Raw genomic sequence first — 24,603 nt, 5'->3', positions numbered from 1 at the left:
GGGGATTACTGGGCGACGTTTGAGAATAACCTTAGTTGTATCATTTCTCAGTATGATACCATGTATTAAAACCATCATAACTAACAATTAAATAATTCTAGTAGATACAGAATTATTAAAAAAATATATACTCGTAGAAATAAAAAATTAATATAGATAATGCAAAATAATCATTATAATAAACGTCGTTATTACGTCTTCGTTTAATTTTTGTGGTTTCCATTGTTTTTGTTCGGATGTTTTGAGTTTTTTATAAATTTTTAACAATTTACATTTTTTATTTCGCTGTACGGCTATACTAATACACTCGTATTTCAATCAATAAATTACAACCACAAAATGAATTTTTATTCCCAAATAATCGCTAAAGAATTAATATAATAGAAACGTAATCAATTATTAAAGTTAATTTAGATTTCCGGAAACTGCTGACAAACGAACTGTATCAGAAATAAGCAAAAAATTATGTTGAAAGGGAGCTTCTGTTTTTTATAGAAATAAAATATTGTTGAAGAAAAATTGTGCAAAATTTTTTAAATATAATCTGAATACGTTTTCTAATCTAGGAATTATTAGAACACCAAAAATAAACATCTTTAAAACCGACTTGATTTTTAAATAATATACAAATTTAGTAATAAGAAATAAGCTGCCTTAAGAAAAAATCGAAAAACTCAAGATTTTTAGCTTGATCTTTTACTGAAATTTCAGAGATTGTTTTAAATGCAATCTTCTTAATTCAACATCTTATTTTATTTTCATTTTTTCAATTTTCCATTTTTTTACTTTAAAACAAAAAAATATAAATCTAATTTTGTATATGATTATTAATTTTGTTCATTTTTAGATAATTGTTCAAAAATATAGTGCAGAACTTGTGTATGTTTTTTAAGAGTATTTAATAGCATTCGATAAGTCAACAGTTATTGGATATCCAAAACTGGATACGTTTCTTGAGTGTTTTATTAATTTCATAAATTAATCTTAAAGAATTAACATATTTCATTGAACAGTTTATTTACGTCACAGGAGCTCTAATCTATGGGTCTTATTTTTATGTAAGCTATTATAATTTTCTTTTAGTACTTCCAGTTAAAGTCTAAGGTGTAGTGTAGTCTATACTATAAAAAACCGATAATAACTATGAACTAAAAATCTTGAAATCCTTTTAGTTAAAATAGGTGAAGAACCGAGATAATATTGGAGCCTGACTTATCCATTCCTCTCAAACAACCCATCTAACAGGGAACTGATAAAAAAACACCCTCACATTATACAGACATTCATAATAATGGAACTACGTATAATCTTCGATCTTTCAAGTGTACAGACCTTGAAAGTAAGTAAAAAAAGGTGATGTACACAATAATAATAGCATTAATATCTGTAATATTAATATAATCGATCAGTATTCATCTCGTACATCCAATTTTAATAAACATAAATAAAATATGAATTCCAAATTCCTTAGTGTATTCATTTACGATTACTGTCAATACTGACATACTTTATTCATCAGTGCAATTAGAAACTTAAAAGGAATTCAGTAAAAATTAGTTCCTGATTCAGCTTGTAATAATAACTTTTTTCAAGGTGTCATAAATAATAAAATAATTTATTAATTTATTTCTAATGCCTATTATCCAATAGATTTATTAACACTTAAGAATAAATTATGTTAATATAATAATTACTACATAAAAAAACCTATAGTATTTATTATTATTACTTTACAGTTTTTTATTATGTTAATTGTTTTATTAAATTTGGAAAAAGTCTACTTAGATTTTAGATTATTATATTACGAAATACTTCCGCTTAGAGATTTCCTTGTAATAGTCGGGAAAGCTGGTAAACCTACCCCTCGAAATAGTTGCAACCTTGCTTTTAACTTTCCGCTTCTAGTTTACTATTCTTCTCATATTAAAACATTCGACGTTTCATTTCTATTTTTATATTTGTTGCGAAAAGATTCTTCGATCTTAGAAGAAAAATTGCTTCTTCGAACAACTCAATAAATAATAATCTATCAGCTGTTAGCTCAATCAAATCAACCGTGTACTTAAAACAGTTTATTGTGAGACAAATAAATCGCAAACAAACATTTGTGATAAGTAGACAAAAATCTCGTAAATGACGGAAGATGAAATATATGTGGTAAAAGAGATATCGTGCATGCAATATTTTTATACCAATAAATAAATGTAAAGAACTGGTGTAGCATAGTGTATTAATTAACTGATTGAGTTAAAGGAATATTGTTGTACCTATCAATCTCAATGGTTCTAATTAGAACTTTGATCATAGCAGACAGAAAAAGACTATAATAATTGGTAATCATTTTTAAAAAAAGTAGTCATAATAAAACGAACGAGGAAGGTTGTATGATTAGATTTAGAGAGATTGATTAAGAAAAAATAATAACTACGTAAATAGAAAAAAAAGGAAATTTTTCAGGTTACGAATCAGAATATACGGTAAGACGAAAGTAAGAAGAGTTTTAATTTTTTACGATTGAAAGTATCAGGACAAAGAAAAGAAACATCAAATGAAACGTGTCCCATACTATAGAATAAAACAAGAGTGTTTTTTTAATTGATTCTGCTCAAGAAACTAAACAGCAAGGAAAGAAAAACTACGACCAATACCACGATAATCTACATCAGTCATCTACTGACAAATTGTAGTTTAGATATGTCTATTATTTATATTAAAATGGGCCTTACCTTTCTCGATGCATTTGTCGCATCTCTTCCTCATGGAATGAGCGGGTTCAATATGACCAGGAGCAGAATGTAGGAATGTTCCGATGGAATGCCTCCTTTTTCCTGCAGTGGATCTAGGAGCAGTAAGATTATAATATCGAACGTCACCGCCAGGTGCCAAAAATACTTCTCCATCATCATCATCATCATGGGAAGAAACTTCCTTAGATAATAATTCGGAGGCAGAAGAACTCGCTCTTCGGCGAGATCTGTGTCCGGGGGCTAAATCAGACGGTCTCGGATTGCCCAAAACCAAAAGTTGAGCCGAATCACTATTAGAACTCATCGATCTCAACAAAGATCTAAAGCTTCGACGATGGGGTACTTTAGTAGAAACTGACGTATTCGTAGGAGAAATATGAGAAGATAAAGATATTGTGGAGCTGGAGGCTGCGCCCATTCCTCGCCGCCTTAACAATGAAAATTTACTTTGGTGTGTTGCACCTGGCACAGTAAAATAGGACGGATTGTCTGCAAAAAAATTTAAAAAAAATTATTACATCAAAGCATATTAATACATCTTTATAAAAACACACAAAAAATACAACAAACTCTATGTTAACATTTCCTGGGTGTACTTTTAAAATATCAATACGACAAAGTGAATTCCTTTAATATAACAAACAAACGTTTTGTGTGTGTGTGTGTGTGTGTGTGTGTGTGTGTGTGTGTGTGTGTGTGTGTTTGTGCGCGCGTGTATGTAGTTTAAGAGACATTAGTCAATAAGTGAGATGTTAAAGTGATAAATTAAATTCAAAGTCACTGATAAAGCATGTCATTCGTTTTTGAAGGGGCATAAGGTGACAGGACAAACCTTTATCAGCTGACAGATAGTCTGGTCAAATACGAACGTTTTCTTACAAATATAAAGAATAAAAACACTATTTTGTTATGTAAACACTGTGACAGAATTTTATGTATTTAGATCTGTCTATAATAATCCAACAAAATGTTTAGTCATCTCATTGTTAAATTTACAAGCAGAAATTTTATAAAACATTGGAAATGACTGCATATAAGGTTTTTTTTCTTCAAAATTCTTATTTTTTATTTATTGGCAAAAGTACTTGAAATATAATGTATTAAATAAATAAAAAAAATTCATTTTTAATCGAGATTTTTGTTATTTCTAATAACAAACATTTCTCAAAATCAGCTCTAAGTCGCAAGATGTGAGAGAAAATCATAAAAAATCAGATAAAAGATAGTCAACAATTATCCATAATTTTGACGTAATAAACTTAACTTCAGTAGTTTATCAATAAAATTTGCATAAAGAGCAACCCATATTACAGGCTGTAGGAAGCACTTAATCAATTACATTTGTGATGTAAGAAGTTGTTATCGCACACTCTGATAAATTATTCTGACTGGCAATCTACGTCATCCGTGGTGGTCTTTTGTACCGTTTTAAAATCCTGTACTCGTCAATTTTCAAAGATACTTCATCATTGTATATCTAACGTAATATATTAATTTATTTCAAAATCTGGTAATTGTGTTATTGAAAGTTACCAGTATTGAAATAGAGCTTATAAGTTTACCTCCTACTTCAATAATAAATTTAAAATTATTTTTACCCTTTCAATCTTACCTATTTTATTTTTTATTTATTAACTTATTTTTTATCTAAATAAATTTTCAATGTTCTAGATTTATTCTCTAAAACTTTATTTTTAAAATATCAAAGCCTGGGCCAAGGTATTAGTTTAAAGCTACAAAATAATTTAGTTAAAACATCTCAAATTTCAGGAAACAATATTTAGATATTATATACAGTTATTTAAAATATAAATTTACTTTTAGAAAAAATAAAAGTAATAACTCTTTCTCAGGAGGAGTTTCCCTCACTAGGAGAATTTGTTTTTGCAGCAGTGCTGCTAGATGGAAAGTATGATAACCAGTAAAAAAATTGGATTTTTTTTTCTTCATTTCTCATCGTTTTATGACATAGGGATTCCAAAAAAACAAAGAACTGGATGTAATATTCGTCCGTACGTACTTATACAAGTGTGTTGGCGTGTTTGAAACTTCATAATTTTTGACTGGATAAACCGATTATGATGAAACTTTGTACAGAGACTCTTGTATATGGGGAGGGGGGGGGGTCAATACCTGTAGGAGTGAGATAGATAATTAATTATTTGGGATGAATTTTCTCAAAATTTTGCAAACATAGTCCTACTTTATATTAAGCTTAGTACATATGTGCTCCACCAAAAGCTATCTTTTTATTTATTCATTTTTGTAATCAATTTTTTTTGTCTTCCTAGACATAGTAGTAGTGCAAATGACCCAAAAATACTTTGGGAGCAATATTGGGGTGGGGAGCCGAACAAATTCTAAAAGTATCGATTTTTGAATTTTTAAAACATGTTTCTGGTTTATTTTCATGATTTAATAAAGTCAATCGATCGAAGCAGAACAACTCTGAAGAAATTTTCAAAAATCAGCTGTTTTTAGAAAAAGATGCTGGTTTCGAAAAGTTTTACGAAAATTTTTCAATTGTATTACTGGTCATCAGTTGATGTAAAAGTCTAAAAATAATTTGTAAATATGTATGCAGTTATATACATAGGTGTATGATAAAAGTAATGAGATTTGTTACACTGCGAGCGATATGGCAACGCTGTGTCTACCGGTCTGTGCTAGACCGGTTTGTTCATCCCTTCCACATGCTCAGTACGAGTTTCAACTCTATTCAACCAACACATTATTTTTGACAGCGCCATCAGTGAAGTTGTGTTTTTGTTCTGTTACGAAAATGAAGCGTCGGAATTTAGAGCAACGCTGTGCAATCAAGTTTCGTATTAAACATGGAGAATCCACGAGTGTGACCTTTGAAAAGTTGAAGCAGGCCTATGGGGAACATTGCTTATCAAGAGGACAAGTTTTCCGCTGACACAAATCATTTTTGGAAGGCCGAGAACACGTTGAAGATCAACCTCGCTCAGGAAGACCTTCAACTTCAAAATCTGATGAAAACGCTGAGCGTGTGAGGGTTCTTGTGAGATCAGACTGTCGTTTAACAATAAGGATGATGAGTGAACAGTTAAATTTTGACACTTTCATCGTACATCAAATTTTGACAGACGATTTGGACATGCGAATGGTTTGTGCGAAATTGATGCCGAAAAACCTCACGACGGAACAGAAGAACAATCGAAGAAACGTGTGCGTTGATCTTCTTGAGAGGATTGACAATGACCAAGGATCCTTCCATCTTGTGATCACAGGTGATGAATCCTGGATATTTGAGTACGATCCTGAAACAAAGCGGCAAAGCAAAGAGTGGCACACTCCGTCATCTCCTCGACCAAAAAAATGACGAATAAGCAAATCAAAGATTAAAACCATGCTGATTTGATTTTTTGACAGTAAGAAAAAGAAAAGAATTTGTTCCTCCAGGACAAACTGTCAACCAAGTGTTTTACAAAGGTGTCCTTGAAAGGCTCAGGAAAAGAGCGATTCGCATGAGACCAGACATTGCAGACAAGTGGATGCTTCATCATGATAATGCCCCGTATCACACAGCCCTCAAAACGCATTCCTACTTTTCCTCAAACCCCCTATTCACCTGATTTGTGACTTTTTCCTTTTCCCGAAATTGAAACATGTATTAAAAGGACGTCATTTTGAAACTCTGGAGAACATTCAAAAGACTGTGACCGACCAGTTGAAGCCTTCCAGGGCTGCTGCCAGGAGTGGAACAACGACTCCGCCGGTGTATAGCTGCCCAAGGTAACTACTTTGAAGGGGATAATATTGTTGTTTGAAAAAAATAAAAACTTTGATAAGTAAAAAGCCAGTCTCATTGTTTTTCTCACACACCTCGTAACTATTACATATAATATCTCCTCACTCTCTCAACATTTTTTTCTTAGAATCTTAATTACCATAAGCTGCTTCAACAAATTTCATAACGACCGATTGAACCATTTTTGAGATTTTGTTGTAAATCTTCAGTTAGTTAACTGATTTGATACTATTCTTCATTGCTTTCTGCTTTGTGCTAATAACTAACTTCAACTTAATTCATGCTTCAATCAACTTTCGTAGTTAGATTTTACTTTGTAAGTTTTATAATCTTTGATATACTTCAGTTTTTACCCTATACAAATCGGTATTTTACCAAACTGGCTGCACCGGAATTTATTGATAGATTACCGAGTTTATCTTTTTACAAAATTCTACCATAAATTTCCTGCCCTATTCATTTTGTATTCTTACAATATAAATTAAAATGTACACCAACATAATAACACACTAATAGAGTCCAACAAACAACATGGTATTAATACTGGAACTAAAGGAAAAATGGTGAAAGAATAAAACATCGGATGGTAGGTAATTTTTTGATCTACAATTTTATTTCTAAAAATTAATCATAATTCATAAGTGCAATCAAAGTGTATTTTATTGTTTGAGTAATATCATTACTTTCAGACATAAAAATCTCAGAAAGTTTTGAAGTGGTATACTAAGAAATAGATGTGAAGTAATATTAACACCTTAGAAGTAAGGAACAAATAAAAAAAAAAAACAAATTAAGTTTGTTTAATGTTAATGGACCTAAGTACAATTTTTCTTTGTAAGAATATACAAACTGTTTTTACAACTAGTACATAAACTTCTCTCAATTAATTTTACATTAGTTGTTCTTTTTTAATTTAGTTTAAAAATGAGTAATCTCAAAGTAAAAAAGGAATGGTATGAAAGATTTTAGCTGACCTTAAAACACTGGACTATAATTTCTTTTGGAAATTATTTTAAGTATTTTTAATTTTAGAATTGATTCTACATTTCACGAGCATAATCACATTTCTTCCAGCTTTTAGTGTTATTTTCATGTTATTTTAAAATTACAACTAACTATTGTTATCTTTTACTACTTAGGACATTTTATAATGTTCCATTTTCCTTAAACTAAAATTAACACTGGCCTATATTTATAGTTATTCATATTTTGTATATTTTAGTCCATAATATTATCTGACAGTTTCTTTACCTAATATATATCATGCAGGAGACAAGTTAAATTTTTCACTTCATTATAATCTTCTTCGAATAATGAATTATTTTTCAACAGAAAAGTATTTTTCAATCGGTTAATCAGTAAAACCTTTCAACAAATATTATGAATTATGGATTTTTGTTGAAGATAACAGTCAATAGTGTGCTTCATTAACAGTTTGAAAGTCTTTATTGCTTTGATGATTGCCTAACCTTCGTAACAGTGGTGGCACATAAAGAAGTGCGGTTTTTTGGGTACGTACATTTAATAACTAAATATGATCATTAAATACATCCTATTATGTATACAAACTCAAGCTTAGATACCCATTCTATAGATATAACTTGATTTCAACTTTCTTATATAATTTCTTACTTTTATATAAGTAGGTTAAACACGTATATTAGCAAAGAAAAAACATTATATTATTCATGACTTCTAGTATTCATTAGGCATATTAATTCTCAAGGAATAAATAAGAACAAATTATCAAATTCTGTGAATTTTGACAAACAAGCAAATCAGCATACCTTATTAAACATGCGATGCAATAGTAAGTTGGATTGTAGTGTAGACTGATTCTGATCGATAAGGACATTTATGATTTATTTAAATGATAGTAGAATAGCTTGTAACGAAAAAATTACAAAAATTTTCACATCGAAAATTAAATTATTAAAAGGTAAAAAAATGTACAAAAAAGTGGGGATTCTCAAAGTATTTTCCTATTAAAATAAAGCCAATTTTGACAATGAAAATTTTCTTAAAAATGATTTCAACAATTCACCGATCAAACACATTATTTTTATCAATTAGAGAGCATGGGGTTAGAATTTATCTTATGTTGCATCAACATTTTAACCGTCAGAAACCAACAGAATTTTATCTAATCTGAATAGAAAATAATTCCAACCAATCTAAATAAATAAAAATGTAAATGTTCCTTTGTTCAAAATCTTAAATCTCCACAAGTTTTTCACCGATTGCTTTGAAATGTTAACCCAAGATGAATCAAATAGGGGCATTTTTTTATACACCTACTATTTATATACCTAAGATGTCACACTTGTGACAGGTAAAAACATGCTATTTTTGACAAAAACATTGCTATCTGTTGGACGTAAAAGCAACACACGCTATATTAAATATTTTACAATTCCATTTCAATGTTTCTGATATGTGTGTCCGCTACAGACTAAAAAACTATTGGACTGATTTACGCGTGGGGAAAAAGGAAGAAAGGGAAAGAGTGAAACATCGAAAAAGGTAAAAAGGAAAGAAGGAGAAAACGAAAAAAAGAATAACGGGAAAAACAGGAAAAAGGAAAAACGGGAAATGGAAATGAAAAGGGGAAAGGAGAAAAAGGAAATGGGGAAGGAGGAAGAAAGAGGGAAACAAGGAAAGAGAAATGGGGAGAAAGGGGAAACGGAAAATGGGGAAAGGGAATATGGTAATAATGAAAACGGGAAAAGAAAAATAGGATAATAAAACATGTGGAAAGATGAAAGGGGGAGGAAAGCGATAGGGGGAAAGGTTAAATTTTGTGAAGTTCCGTAATGTTTATTTTGTTAATGTTTTATCAAATTTTCAATTGTGTTCATTTAATCTATATTTCAGTATATATACATGATTTGAGTATATATATATATATATATATACACTCAAATCTAGTAATAGCGAAGCATTGCCGAGCCTGCTTTGATTGTTCAATTTGACATTTTCGGTAGTAGGTTAACTTTAAAAATAAATGTTTTTCAAATCGATGAAACAACCTATAATATAGATTTTTTACAGGAGTACGAAACATTCACAGAGTACATTTGCATTTTTATCGAAAACATTTTGCTGGTCGGTTCATTCTCTGTAATTCTGTAATTGTAATTAAAACGATTTTGAATCTTATCAATGATATTTTTAGGTGTAATATAAAACGTAGTTAGAAATGCTGATGTATTAGAGCACATCAACTGATATGGAGCAGATAACCAATTGATTAAAACCATGAAATACAAAAACGTAATGCACAATATCCGAATATTATTAATCACGTAAAAACATACTGGCTATTTCAAAATTAATACTTATTCATCATCCACAAATATTAACAGTTATTATTAAGTATATTTTAAAACCTTGGTAATTATATAAAATATAATCACAGTATTATAAAAAAAAAACATAGCATAAATACAAAATTTATTTAATATTCGACTAGGATCCTAGCAATCACATTAGTGTATATTACTGCAGTAAAAAAAAATTAATTTTTGATTGGGGATAACAATTATTATTTATTATTAATCATTCATTATAATAATAATTATTATTACTATTATTGTTATATTAGTATTTATTTGTAATACAAATTACAAATATGGGATTTTTAATAATATTCGATTAAATGTTTTGTTAACATTATTAACCTAAGTAATTTAAATCAGTTTTATTTACAATAATTAAAATAGATCGGGAACAATTTGTCTAAATCTGTATGTAACAACTAATGTGGAAAGTACATAACTTCCTTGTACGCCTATTAAATTACATAAACATATTTTTTTTTAAATGAAAAATACATAAAATTTTATTTCATTAATAACTTCTGATATTTTTTCATATTATTTTTTTTTATTGTTATTATTGAATTATTATTTATCGTAATTTTTTTTTAATGAGAAGTTAATAAATCAATATATTTAAATTAAAAAAATAGTTAAAAAAAAGGAGATGAAGTCTGATTCGAACCGATGTGCCTTCCCCTAAGATCCAACTATTACATTAATTAAAATTTTATTTGGCTATAACTCTGGAACTAATAAAAATAAGTACCACTTAAGGTATATCGTTGAAAATCAATGAGGGCTTACTACTGCAGTTAAGAAAAAGCCCAAAATCCAAATAATTTGGATTTTGGGCTTTTTTGGACACCTTTGGTTCAGTCAATTGCAGTCAAAAGAGAAGGTATACAACTAGATGTTACAAGAGTCCTAAATCCAAAATTTCAACATCCTACGGCTAGTCGCTTTTGAGTTATGCGAGATACATACGTACGTACATACATAATTACAGACGTCTCATCGAAACTAGTTAAATTGGATTCAGGGCTAGTTAGAATGGATATTTCTGTTGAAATCTGAAAACCGAAATTTTTTGCGATCACAATACTTCCCTTACTTCGTACAAAGAAGTGAAAATTAATTATTAACTGTACAAGCATTAAAATCGTTGAATTTAAATAAAATTTAAATAATTCTAGTTTAAATGATTTAACTGAATTTTACACTAATATAAAATTCACTATTTTTATGCAGAAAAAAAAATTTTTTATATAAAACTGAGATTTTACGTTTTGTTTTTCTGTTGTTTTTTTAATTTAATTTTTGTTTCCAACTCGCACCAAAACTCTACGTTTTCAGAAAAATTACAGTTATATGTTCCGAAGTAATGTTTTCTTTCATTCTGTTTCTTTCCTGCTAAGAGCTTATGACGGCTCTTTCTTGAGTAAGATATTCCGTAAGTAAAGTAGTCCTTCATTTGGATTTTAGGATGGAATCTATCTCACACGAGGACATCATAAAATAATACCAAGAATCATATGATTATTTTTCGGAATTCGTGTCAGAACGTGGAATGTTGTAAATTAAAATAAAATCGATAGGTTAAATAACTTAAAAAAAGAAATAAATAGAATAAAACTATGTATAATAAGAATTAATGGGGTGAAACGGAAAAGTATATAAGATGTTTTAGGGGATTATAAAATAATTGATACAACAGAAAGTTTAAGTGGAAGCGTAGAAATAATTATGAATAAAAGTATAAAACAGAGTAACCAATTACCTAAAATAAAATAAGAGAATTATTTCAGCCAGAATAGAATCAAAGCCCAAAAATGCAAACATAATCCAGATTTATATACCAGTCTTTAACAGAATAAAAAGCAATAAAATAAATATTTTACAAAAGACAGATTGATAGAAAATGAAGATTGGAGTAAAAGAACAAAAATCAAAAATAGAGAGAATGGGCTATGTCAATTACATGAAAGAGAAGACGAACTTTAAAATTTAAATATTAACCTAATGAAAACTCATATCAATAGAAAGGTCTGTCGCAGCAAGTGCATCAGAAAGGCGGATTTTCAATTTTGGTTACGAAAGAAACAATGTTTTACTATGTTGATTTTTTAAATAATATTGTTTTCGAGGTGTTTTGCTAGTTTTCGGTGTTTTTTTGGGTTTCATGTTGTTATAGTCGTGTTCAAAACGATCAAAACTTCAAAACTGATTTTTTTTAACACCACCCCCTTTCTTTGATACCAGACCACATTTTGGATTATTGCGAAACTAAAGTGCTATAGCGAAACTGGTTTTTTTTTATTGCGTGTATTTTTACCGACTTTTCGAAGAAAAGTATTGTATTACTTTCGGCCAGTGGTGGGAGTGGGAGAAAAAATAAACTTTCTTTACGTTTTAAGATATGAGGAATACGAAAATACTATCAGTTAAATTGGGGTTTCCTTAAATGTATAATGTGGCTCGAAAATTTCCAAAACTAGTAAATCAATTTCATTGAAATTTAGATATGCTATAGTAGTGTACATGAAGATATGCATGAGAAAATTTTATGAATATTGATGGAGTCGTCTTCAGTTATAGTCAATTTAAAATCGAAAAAAAGGATCTTCTCCGTTATCTGTCACCATCGAATTAAATCATACACTTAAACTAATGCTTCGATAAAAATTACAACTCCATTTAAATATAAATCAAATATGCTAGAACGCAGCACCTACATTTTTATTGAAGGTACATTTTATTAATGCGTTTTATGAAATATTCTTTACTATATTTTATTTATTTATTTTTTATTTAATATTAAGTAAACTAGTTTGCGTTTTTTGTCTGTATTATTGTTGTTATTATAATATTAATAATAATTTTTACTATAGAATACATTTTAAAATAATTAGCTTAATATTTTATGTATATTTAAAAGGAACTGTAGTTTTCATGAAAGCATTAGCTTAAGTGCACGATTTAATAGTGCATAATAGTAAAATGAAAAAATCTGGAAATGTACCCCAAAAACCAGAACGGTTTTTGGTTCTAACTCCATTTCTTGTGAACCGATTCGCTTAAAAATCAAGCTTATTGGAAATAGGACTCTATTCCCAATAGTTATACATCACCTCACCAACTTTCGTTAAAACCGAATAAGATTTGCGTCCGGTAGAACGGACGAAAATAATTTATACGTACATATATACATAAAAAAGACCAGACGCAGTAGCGATTTCCATTTTTTTTTTTTTTTGAAGTTCGCTAAAAATCAGTAGGAATTTATGAGGCATGATCTAAATTATTTTTCTGTCTGGGAGAAGTAATATTAAGAAAATTTGAATTTAAAAGAAATATTTTTTTAAATCTTTACAAGAATCAAGGGGTAATTATAAGAGTAAAAGGTGAACAAAAACAAGCTCTGAATCCGAAATGAGTGAGACTAGGATATATAGTCTGCGTTGCGTTTGAACTAAACAAAAAAAGAAGCAAACAGAAATTGAAGGATAGTTAATATTAGAGAACGGACCAAGTGAAATATACATCAAAGCAGCCTGGCACAAGCAAAGACAGGTTTCACGCAAAAGAGAATTTCATACTTAAGTATCACAAACAGATCTAAGAATAATAAAGAAATTCTTTAAAATTTATATATGGAGTGTAGCGTTTCACGGTAATGAAGCATGGACAATAACAAAAGATAAGCCTCTGAAATTTGTTGATACGAGTAGTTGCTGAAAACTACATGGGTCTACAAAATTAAAAATCTTCAACGATAATTAATAAAAGAGAGGAATTTTTGGTAAAAAGAGAAAAACTGAACGAAATCATTCAGTTTTAGGGTAATTTGGTGATAAAGCTATATATAGTCAATAAAAATTGTAGAATAAGTTAAATCATTGAATATATAAACAAGTAACTGAGGATGCAAGATGTAAACATATTAATCTAAATATATTAAGGTTTAGAGATTAGTAGAAAATAGAGAATATAGAATGGTATCAACTAATAAACTGAATGATCAGTTAAAAAAATAATGGTAATAAAATTAAACTGAAAAATAATAAAAAAAGCTATTTTTAATAAGACTTTTCGGGGTTCTAAAAAAAAGATGTTTTAGAAAAAAGTTTTAAAAATTCGGCAAAATGAACTAATTAATTAAATACAATTATACTGCATCAGATCATTCAGAGTAAAGAAGAAAATAAAAATCTGATGTGTACACAATATGTCATTTTTGTACGCCTATTGAAATACATATACACATTTTTTTAAATAAAAAGTTCATAAAATTTTATTTCATTAACTACTGATATTTTTTCATTTTTTTTTTTTTTGTTATTGTTAAATTATTATATATCGTAATTTTTTTTACAATCAGAGATTAATAATTATTAATAAATCAATATATTTAAATTAAAAAAAGAAGTTAAAAAAAATTAGATGAAGTCAGATTCAAACCGATGTGCCATCCCCTTGTAAGATCCAAATATTTCATTAATTAAACTTTTATTTGGCTATAACTCTGGAACCAATAAAAATATGTACCACTTATGATATACCGATGAAAACCTCTCAATGAGGGCTTATTATTGCAGATAAGAAAAAGTCCAAAATCCTAATTATGTTGGATTTTGGGCGTTTTTCGACACTTTTGGTCCACTTAATTGCAATCAAAAGGGGAGGTGCACAACTAGATGTTAAAACAGTCCTAAATCCATAATTTCAACATCCTACGGCTAATCGTTTTTGAATTATGCGAGATACGTACATACGTACGTACGTACAGACCTCACGCCAAAACTAGTCAAAATGGATTCAGGGATGGTCAAAATGCATATTTCCGTTGAAATCTGAAAACCGAGATTTTTCTCGTTCACAATACCTCCTTTACTTCGTACAACGAAATAAAAATGTAAATTTACAAAAATCATATTAGATTAATATTATAAAAATCTCTAAAATATGAAATATATACGAGTAGTAGTGTTTCACAGCAGTAAAAATCTACTCAGTAATTTCTAAAAAAATTTTATTAATTAAATAATATTTACATTTTCTTATATTACATTTTCAGTGTTTGTTTGAAATTTAAAACAGGATGTTGGTCTTTTGTAGTTTTCTTATTGATAAAGTCCTTTTATGAATTTATTTGTGTATTTATAAATTTTTTGAATTCATAATGAGGAATGACTAGATGATTAAAAAAATTAGAAATGTCCATCCCTTGTTGCAAAACGCTAATAGAAACGTTAACGAAAATTACTATTTTACGTTCGGTGTATATGTAGAAGAAGTACTATGATATGAAGGGAGTTAGTTAATTAAAAATAATTATTTCATATTGTCTAAAAATCAAGTCGTGAAACCATATAACTGAATTTCTTCTTTTTTACTTCCTTGTACGAAGTAAAGGAAAAAAAATTCGGTTTTCAGATTTCAACGAAAATATCCATTTTGCTCATCCCTGAATGCATTTTGACTAGTTTCAGCGTGACGTCTGTACGTACGTACGTACAGACATACGAGTACATACGCACATACGGACGTATGTGCTTATATATTTCGCATAACTCAAAAACGATTAGCCGTAGGACGCTGAAATTTTGCATTTAGGACTATTGTAACATCTAGTTGTGCACCTCTTCTTTTCACTGCAATTGACTGGACCAAAAGTGTCCAAAAAAAGCCCGAAATCAAAGAAATGTAGATTTTCGAGGTTTTCTTAACTGCAATAAAAGCCCTCATTGAGAAATTTTATTTGGCTATAACTCTGGAACCAATTGAAATAAATACTACTATCATAAGTAGTACTTATTTTTATAGGCTCCAGAGTTATAGCCAAATAAAATTTTAATTAATGAAATATTTGGATCTTAGAAGGGGAAGGCACATCGGTTCGAATCTGACTTCAATTCTTTTTTTAATTTTTTTTTTCAATTTAAATATATTGATTTATTAATAATTATTAACCTCTGATTGTAAAAAAAAGTTTTACGTTAAATAATAATTCAGTAATTCAATAAAAAAACAAATGAAAAAATATCAGAAGTCATTAATGAAATAAAATTTTATGTACTTTTCATTTAAAAAAAAAAAAAATGGGTATAGGCAATTTAATAGGGGTACAAAGAACTCATGTGGGGTCCACATCAGATTTTTTCCTTTAACATGAGAAATATCAGAAATATCATTCAACAGCAAGAATGAATTTTTTAACAAATTATAACGGTTTTCAATTAAGGTTGTTTTAATTATCAAAAATTTATTTAGATTTTTATGGTAACTGTAAATGTTTCCATTTATATTATAATGTGTTAACCAGTCTTATTCGATCACAAAGTTTGTTTTATTTTTTTTAAATAAGAATTAGCCTTCATTTGCCATTGTTTAAGAATTTTCTTTTATACAATGTATTTTCATCCTTAAGGATCTAATAAATATCATTTAAATCTTTGGAGGTGACACTTATTATGAGAAAGCCTGAATATTCTATTAAAAAATTGGATTGAAGCACAAACAATCTGAATAAAATCAATTTTACTTTAAAAACGAATGATAATTAAATAAAAGAAATTGGTATAAAAGGCTCAAAACTCGGTGAAGATAAATCAACAATAGTTATTAGAATATACCTTTAAGAACATACTCAGTTTTTCGTAGGCATAAAGTCAAGTTGATTGAAAGGTGGCCAGAATAATTCATTTTCTTTAATTCTTAAATATTTCGAATAGAAACTTAAATAATGGATTTGCGTTTGCGTATTTTATCATAAAAATTATTTCAGAATAAAATACAACCAAGATTTTTTTATCGTTAATATGAAGAGAATTGTTAAATTTCAAATTCATCATCAAAGATATAGCGCACCAAAAGATTTAATCTTTACTAGTTTAGCGAATGTTATCAAAAAAATGTTTTCTTAATACTATTTTCTTCTGACTTAATTTTAAACAAAAAATAAGTTGATACTCAAATCCGAACTGACTGTGATTAAATTATTAATGAATCACTTTATATATTTTTATAAAAATAATAAATTATTTCAAGAAAGATAAATGGTTTGTTTAATCATTTAATATGACATAATTATGACATATCGTATATAATTTTGTTTTATAATTTGTAATAAATGATTAAATGAAGTCAATCGTTTTTTTAAATTTATTTTAAAAAAAAGGTTTAGCTGTACTTCGTCATGCTGATCAATAAAAATATTGCTTTGAAAAAAAACCGATATCCGTTTCTATTTTTCCTTTAAAGCAATCTTTTTTTATTTATTTTTACGCAACTGAATTTCCTCTTTTATTTTCTAGTTTTATTTTACAAGCTTTATATTTTCCAGAGTCCTTTTTTGTTTTTTTTGTGTTTTTTTTTACGTAATGTTTTCTTATTTTTATTTTAGGAGCTGATAATTCAACCGTAATTATAATTTGAATGTTCGGTACTGAAAATACGTTAATTTCAGAATCATGCACTGTTTAATTCTCCCATTAAAAAAAAATCCGAAATACTTTACGCTGCTGCACTAATGTAACTCAAGGATTATTATACATAAACGTTTATAAAAAAAAGTCATCTTACCACAGTATTTATTTTTCCTTCTACTGAAAAAATATAATTTATTAACAAAACCATTGTTTCATATTTATTTGTCTTATAAGAGGTATATTTACAGATACCGCTAAATTATGAATCAAAGAAAAATATTTACTGGTGTATTGAATAATAAACGATTTTGTTGATAATTTTAAATGCGATAAAAGCTTTCGAATCCATAAATGGAGGCTATGTAATATTTCATATAGCTGCTCAATAAATGTATATAATGAAATGAAAAATATATACTTTATTTCGTGAAGTTCACATTCATGCATGAAGGAAATTTTTTCCTTATTTTAGAGGATTATAGTGAAATGGAATTAGATAACTATATTGTAGAACAGAATGTACTAGCAGAATGTATTGTAGCAGGACGACTGTACTAGTCGTCCTGCTTTATTCCTTTATACAATCACAACGTACATTAGTTTTCGTAGAAATTGTTTTTATCTTTCGATGATGCTATAATATTTTATGAAGGATAAAAACGGGAAATTTTACATGATATAGTAACTTAAGTTTATTAAAAATAAAAAATTAAACGACAAAGATTATATTTCAAGTTGTATATATATATATATATATAAACTAAGTTTATGAAGCTTTCTTTGGGTGATGTGAAATATATTAAATAAAAATCAGGCTTATCCTTCCTTCTTCTGACCTATTAGCTATTTGATAAAATAAAAATACTTTTAAAAAATCATTAGAATGTCTAAAGAAAAGAAACCATAACATTTCAATAAATAAATTATGTAAAACATTTTATATTATTAAATTATTATAATTACTTACCATTTTTTTTTAAATTTTAATCTGAATTTATGTAATTAAACAAAATAGATAACTTCAGCTAAGACTGGGGTTTTTTCTTGGGGTTAAAATTTATTTAATAATAGCAAAAATAAATTAAAAGAAATAAATATTACAATGTACTCTAATTTCAAACGGACAATAAAGAGTGAAACTTTTTATGCGATAATAAGAATAAATTATGAAGTAAAAATTATGTGCAACTACTAAACAAAATTTTAATACGTTTACAATATTAAAGTAGATATGTGCGCAGATGGTAGAAACAAATCAATAAGTCAAGGAAATAATATTCAAATCATCTCAAAACGTTGTTAGTAAATTTTATGATCACTTTATACTTAACTCCTTATTAATCTAACATCAAATTTCAAATTAAGTTTCAATCAGAATTCAATTAAGTAAATACTACTCAGTTCGTTCGTTAAATATTATGACGTATTTTGAAAACCTAATCTAAATGTGAGCCTGAATATTTTATACTTATAACCGAAAACTTTTCTCCGCAACCGACGGATATTTTTCTTCACAGAAACTTATTATATGTATTACAGAATATATTTACATATTCATTTATTTTAAAGCAACTGGAAAATGAATTATCTTCAATATCTCGAAAGCTGATCAAACCTCTTTTTTAGAATTACAATTTTTCTAATCTAACGTAATCACATTCTAAATATCATGCAACACAGGAGACGCCGAGTACAGTAAACGTTTCCCTTTCATTAGTTTTAAAATTTATATTTCTTTTACTTTTTGCAAGACATTTAAGAATGTGAACAAATTATGGAAAAAGCAATGTCATTAACTCTCAGTTGATGATTTATCACAATATTCAATTATCTACAAGTGAATTGATCTAAGGATTCCTATATTTCCATTTCTTTATTTTTTATAAGTACTATTATAGGTTACAAACATCAAGATGTATAAAACATTTTGGTTTTACGTTTGACATGTAGGCAACAAACCTCTGAGTCATATCTTTTAATAAGACATATTTATCCTATCTCGCTCTTCCTTAATTTCTATTTCTAGACGATGTGCGTTCTTATAGTAATACATTTTGGCGGCCCTGAATTGCGTACCTAATATCAGAGTATAAGTCACTACACGAACAGCTCATTGCACCCTAGATTAAGACATTTTATAACAATCGAATGTTTATCTGAGTTAAATAAATACAAATCTATATAATATTGTAATAATACACTAAGTAAAATAAAACGCTAATTATAAAATCTGATGTCGACAACACATGACTTCCTTGCACGCCTATTAAATTACACTTATACATTTTTTTAAATGAAAAGTAGATAAAATTTAATTTCATTAAAAATTGTGATATTTCTTTTTTTTATTAAATTATTATTCATCGTAAATTTTTTTTTACAATATAAATAATTATTAATAAATCAATATATTTAAAAAAAAAAATAAAAAAAAAGATGAAGTCTGATTGGGACCGATGTGCCTTCACCTAAGATCCAAATCTTTCATTAATTAAAATTTTATTTGGCGATAACTCTGGAAACAGTGAAAATAAGTACAATTTATGATATATCGTTGAAAATCTCTCAATGAGAGGTTATTCTGCAGATAAAAAAAAGTCCAAAATCCAAATTGTTTGGATTTTGGGCTTTTTTGGACACTTTGGACACTTGGTCCAGTCGTTTGCAATCTAAAGGGAAGGTGCACAACTAGATGTTACAACAGTCCTAAATCCATAATTTCAACATCCTAAGGTTAATCGTTTCTTAATTATAGAGATACATTCGTACGCACAGACGTCACGCCGAAACTAGTCAAAATGAATTCAGGAATGGTCAAAATGAATATTTTCATTGAAATCTGGAAACCGAAATTTTTTGCGATCACATTCCCTCCTTTACTTCGTACAAGGAAGTAAAATACTAAATTATTAAATTAACTTGTTTAATACTAAATTACAAGAATAAAAATAGTAGATTGAAATGATATAATTTTACTTATAAAATTTAAGATTCAAATTTAAGACATACCTTAAAAATGATTATTTAAAAAATTTTACTTAATGAACTCTGATCATTTCATGATATTATCTTGTTTCTTATGAAGTCATTTCCATGTCTGGTTAGTATACTTAATTCTAATAGGTTCGTTTATACTCTTCAGTTTGATAAAAGTGTCAGTATGGAATTCCAACAGAAAATTTAAACATGAGCTTTTTCACCTTCCATAAAATCGTGAGTGAAACGGTTGCAATTCCCAGTAGTTCGTTATTCTTTCTAAACTAACTACGGAACTTGTCCATATCGTTGGTGGAAATACTGCATTTTCCGGTATCTATGAAACCAAAAAAATTATAAATATTTCTCAATAATGGATTAATGATCAGTGGTACCCTTGGTGCGTAATTCGTAATTCGTAATTCGCCTCCATACATTCCCGTTGCATTTATTCAGAACATGTTGAATAAATAAACCTACATATAATGAACTTTGCTAAATGGTCATTGGAATAAAGTAATTAATATATATTCCCACAAAGTTATAAAAAAGACTTAAATTAATTTTATTGTCAAGCATAAAAATAAAATATAATACATCTAAGAGAAAATTTTATAGAAAAATAAAATTTTGCTTCTTCTTCAATTGCTTGTTGGTATATTTGTGTTTTTTTCTATAAATATTGTTAATTACTCCTTTGTACGAAGTAAAGGAAGTATTTTGATCGCGAAAAATTTTGTTCAGCTCTCAACGGAAATATTCATTCTGACCATCCCTGAATCCATTTTGACTAGTTCGGTGTGACGCCTGCACGTATGTATGTATCTCGTAAACGCCTAGAATGTTAAATTATCTCGTAAATTAGCTGTAGAATGTTAAAATTTTGGATTTAGGACTGTTGTAACATCTATTTGTGCACCACTTTTTGATTGCAATCGACTGGACCAAAAGTGTTTAAAAAAGCCCGAAATCCAAAAAATTTTTAATTTGGAATATTCTTCACTGCTCAGGGCGTATTATAGTAGTGAAGAAAATATGTATATATAATATATATATTATGTATATATATATACACAAAATACCCATTTTATAACATTTTATTGTCCTGCGTACATAATTAAGTGCAGTATAAATATGGTAGAAATAACAATCAATATGTAAATATATTTTTCCATCTTTTTTTTCAATTTTATAAATAAATATGCGTATATTCAAAGTAATTTGAAGCGTTAAGTAGCGACAAAAGTAAATTTGTCTACTGCCGATTTTTTGTTTTCTAAGGTCAGGCCGGAAATGACCGGAGGGAGATATCTAGTAATTTATCATCTCATTGATTCTCACAATTCGTGTCAGTTAACTGCCTGATGAAGATGAAGGTTGATTCATTTTACTAATACTTTATATACTTGTAAAATATTATACGGTTAAAAGCTAACTGTACACAATTAATAAACTACCAATATTTGTTAATAAAATAATATATAGATTATTATATTAATAAAATAATAAGATAATTTCACCATAAGAATAACAACTGTGTAAACAATCTACTCTTAATTATATTTAATAACTAATGGATAAAATGTATCAAATGTTGCTCTTATCAGAGTAGGTTTTAATGGATATAATTACAAGACATTAATGTATTATTTACCTAAGAGAAAAGTAGCTTAATTAGCCAACTTTTAAAATTCATCTGATTCATTTCTTGTATGATTTTAAACATCGAGTAAAAATAAATCAAAATATTATTTAAAAATATTATAAATTCTATGCATACATTTTTAAAAAGTTTATTTTACCTAAGTAATATTTTTTCTACTTTATTGAATTTGTGGTTACAGTAAAAAAATACCGCTCTACAACTTTTAACAGAAACTAAAAAAGTAGAGAATACTGATTTTTTTGTTAAATTTCTTCCAGGAAACTATAATTTTCCTACCTTTTGTTAGTAAAGTTACTACGTTTTTTTTTATGATGGATAATCATGTATACAAAAATTTTTCGGGCTTATTAAATAACAATTAACGGTATAATTTGAATTTTATTAACGATAAGTAATTTAATATATACTTTTGAAAGTATTATAGACCTTAATAATAAATTAAATCATACTTTTCCAAATAAATTAAACTTTTTTTTTCTGATTAGCTTCTGGGAATTACCATTCAGGTATTACTTCAGAGGATGAATGAGGATGATATGTATGAATATAAATGAAGTGTAGTCTTGTACAGTCACAGATCGACCGTTCCTGAGATGTGTGATTAATTGAAATCCTGGTGAACTATAGATTATTTTTTGATAAATTAATGCAAATAGAAAATTCTATAATAGGTTTATTGAAAACAACATTTTATTAAACAAAAATTGTTATCTTTAAAATAATTAAATATATTTCTAAAAATAATAATAAGACAAGAAATATAAAGAGACTATAAAGAGAAATGAGATTTTGAACCAAACAGGAAAGATAAATATGGCAGAATCTTGTAAAATTTCAAATTTGTCGCAAATTACAAACTTTTGATAGTATAGTAATAAATAGAAGAATTATGTTGGTAATACGTAAATTAAAACAGGCAAATTTAATTAATCTGGTAAAAAGAAAGCTTATTTTTAAGATAAAGAATGCAGTAAAATGACAGATTAAATAAAATAATAGAAAATTAGAAATATCATGTGCAGAACAATTTGCATATAGAGTGTAGAAATAAAATTTGCGTCGAAGAGAAAGGTATGGATAATAGCATTAAACTGGTCTAATTGCTGATAATAAAAGATTGTAAATACTTACCCTAAAGTCTAATAAGAAAATTTCATGAATACTGTGGAGAAAAATACTTTAATCAAATTACTTTAATTTGGTTTAACTATTATAAACTTGGTATATCACTTTGGATATACGTTAAATGTATTTAAATTTTACAAATATTTATGCTGCATGTCAATAATATCCGATTCACGGGAGAATTATAATGAATAACGGTTTTTGTACTGCAACGTTGAAAACGTGTTGTAGGATTATGCAAAATATAATAGTTTACTATTTAGTATAAAAGGATTATAAATAATTCCCTCGACACAATAATTCTTTTATCATATAAAATTGTTAAATAATAAATGAATCAACATTAAAAGTATATGAAAATCATATTTTAAATATAAAATATCAAACAGTTTTTCTTATTCTTTTTTTTATTTAGTGAGAGAGATTGTTAGAGTTCAATTTTTAAAGATAAAAACAGAAATGAATGAATTGTAAATGAAAAAACACGCTGAATTGATAGCAAAACATGAGATCTCTTTGAGTCAGTACCTCTCTACTAGCAGTTTGACACAATCCAACTATTTTCAATAAATACAAATAGTATAGTTTTTTAAATATTTTTTTAACAGAAATATAATTTGAATATTTTACGACAAACCCTTTATGAACTTTAATTATTTCCAATTCAAACTTTTATAACATGAAATCAACTGCATCTATGTATATAAGAAAAAACAATCCATTAAAACTTTAGCATTTTTCTGTTAAAAATTCAATAAATGTTTGTTACAAATAAAAATTAATAACAGAAATTAGCAAAAAAAAGCGAACAAGACGTAAAAGGTAATACAATGATTTACATAATTGCACTTGTAATCAGAACAATAATATTTTAAGAAAGGCTGAGATTTAAAATATTTCACACTTTTCTTTCTTTTTCTGTTTAGCCTCAGGGAATTACCATTCAGATATTACTTCAGAGGATGAATGAGGATGGTATGTATGAGTATAAATGAAGTGTAGTCTTGAACAGTCTCAGTTCGCCCATTCCTAAGATGTGTGGTTATTTGAAACCCAACCACCAAAGAACACCGGTATCCACGATCTAGTATTCAAATCCTTATAAAATAAGGATTACTAGGACTTGAACGCTGGAACTCTGGACTTCCAAATCAGGTGATTTGGGAAGACGCGTTCACCACTAAACTAACCTGGTGGGTTGAAAAAAAAATTTCACACTGAAAAACTTACGTAATAAATTTTTCAAATTTTGACACGAAAATTTATATAAACATATATACATACATTTTTTTTTTCAAAAATTGGGTATCAGAACTCACAACTTACTCCAAGAGTCGAATTCGCAGACAGAAATTTCCCCCCACGTTGAACCGTGGAGCACTTTGGAATGTTGGCCCAAACCCTGAATATTTCTACCGAACATATGCTGCGGCATCTGACCGTAATGGTAAGAATAATGTAGACAGATTAGACAGGCTTTCTTCAAATATAGATTTCCTTGTTCAACAGATTGGAAGTCTGATAACTTTGCTTACTCAGGTACTCTCAAAAATCTGTTAATGACAAA

At 27.9% G+C, this 24,603-nt stretch overlaps 1 protein-coding gene across 3 annotated transcripts in view; it reads right to left on the bottom strand.

Annotated features, from left to right (window-relative positions):
- The window catches only part of stumps (DBB domain-containing protein stumps), a 276,278-nt gene that overhangs the window by 238,154 nt on the left and 13,521 nt on the right, over positions 1 to 24,603 (bottom strand). For 2 of the 3 annotated variants that reach the window (XM_075359839.1, XM_075359846.1), the window contains one exon: positions 2,727 to 3,236. The exons of the other annotated variant lie outside the window; for it this stretch is intronic. In XM_075359839.1, coding sequence (XP_075215954.1) covers positions 2,727 to 3,236 — 510 coding nt within the window. The remainder of the gene's footprint in view (positions 1 to 2,726; positions 3,237 to 24,603) is intronic. 3 annotated transcript variants of the gene reach the window in all.

This window comes from Lycorma delicatula, chromosome 1 (genome assembly GCF_047948215.1).
Source record: "Lycorma delicatula isolate Av1 chromosome 1, ASM4794821v1, whole genome shotgun sequence".
Lineage (NCBI taxonomy): Eukaryota > Metazoa > Arthropoda > Insecta > Hemiptera > Fulgoridae > Lycorma > Lycorma delicatula.
The sequence above is the reverse complement of the archived record's forward strand: the minus strand, read 5'-3'. Positions and strand labels throughout refer to the sequence as shown.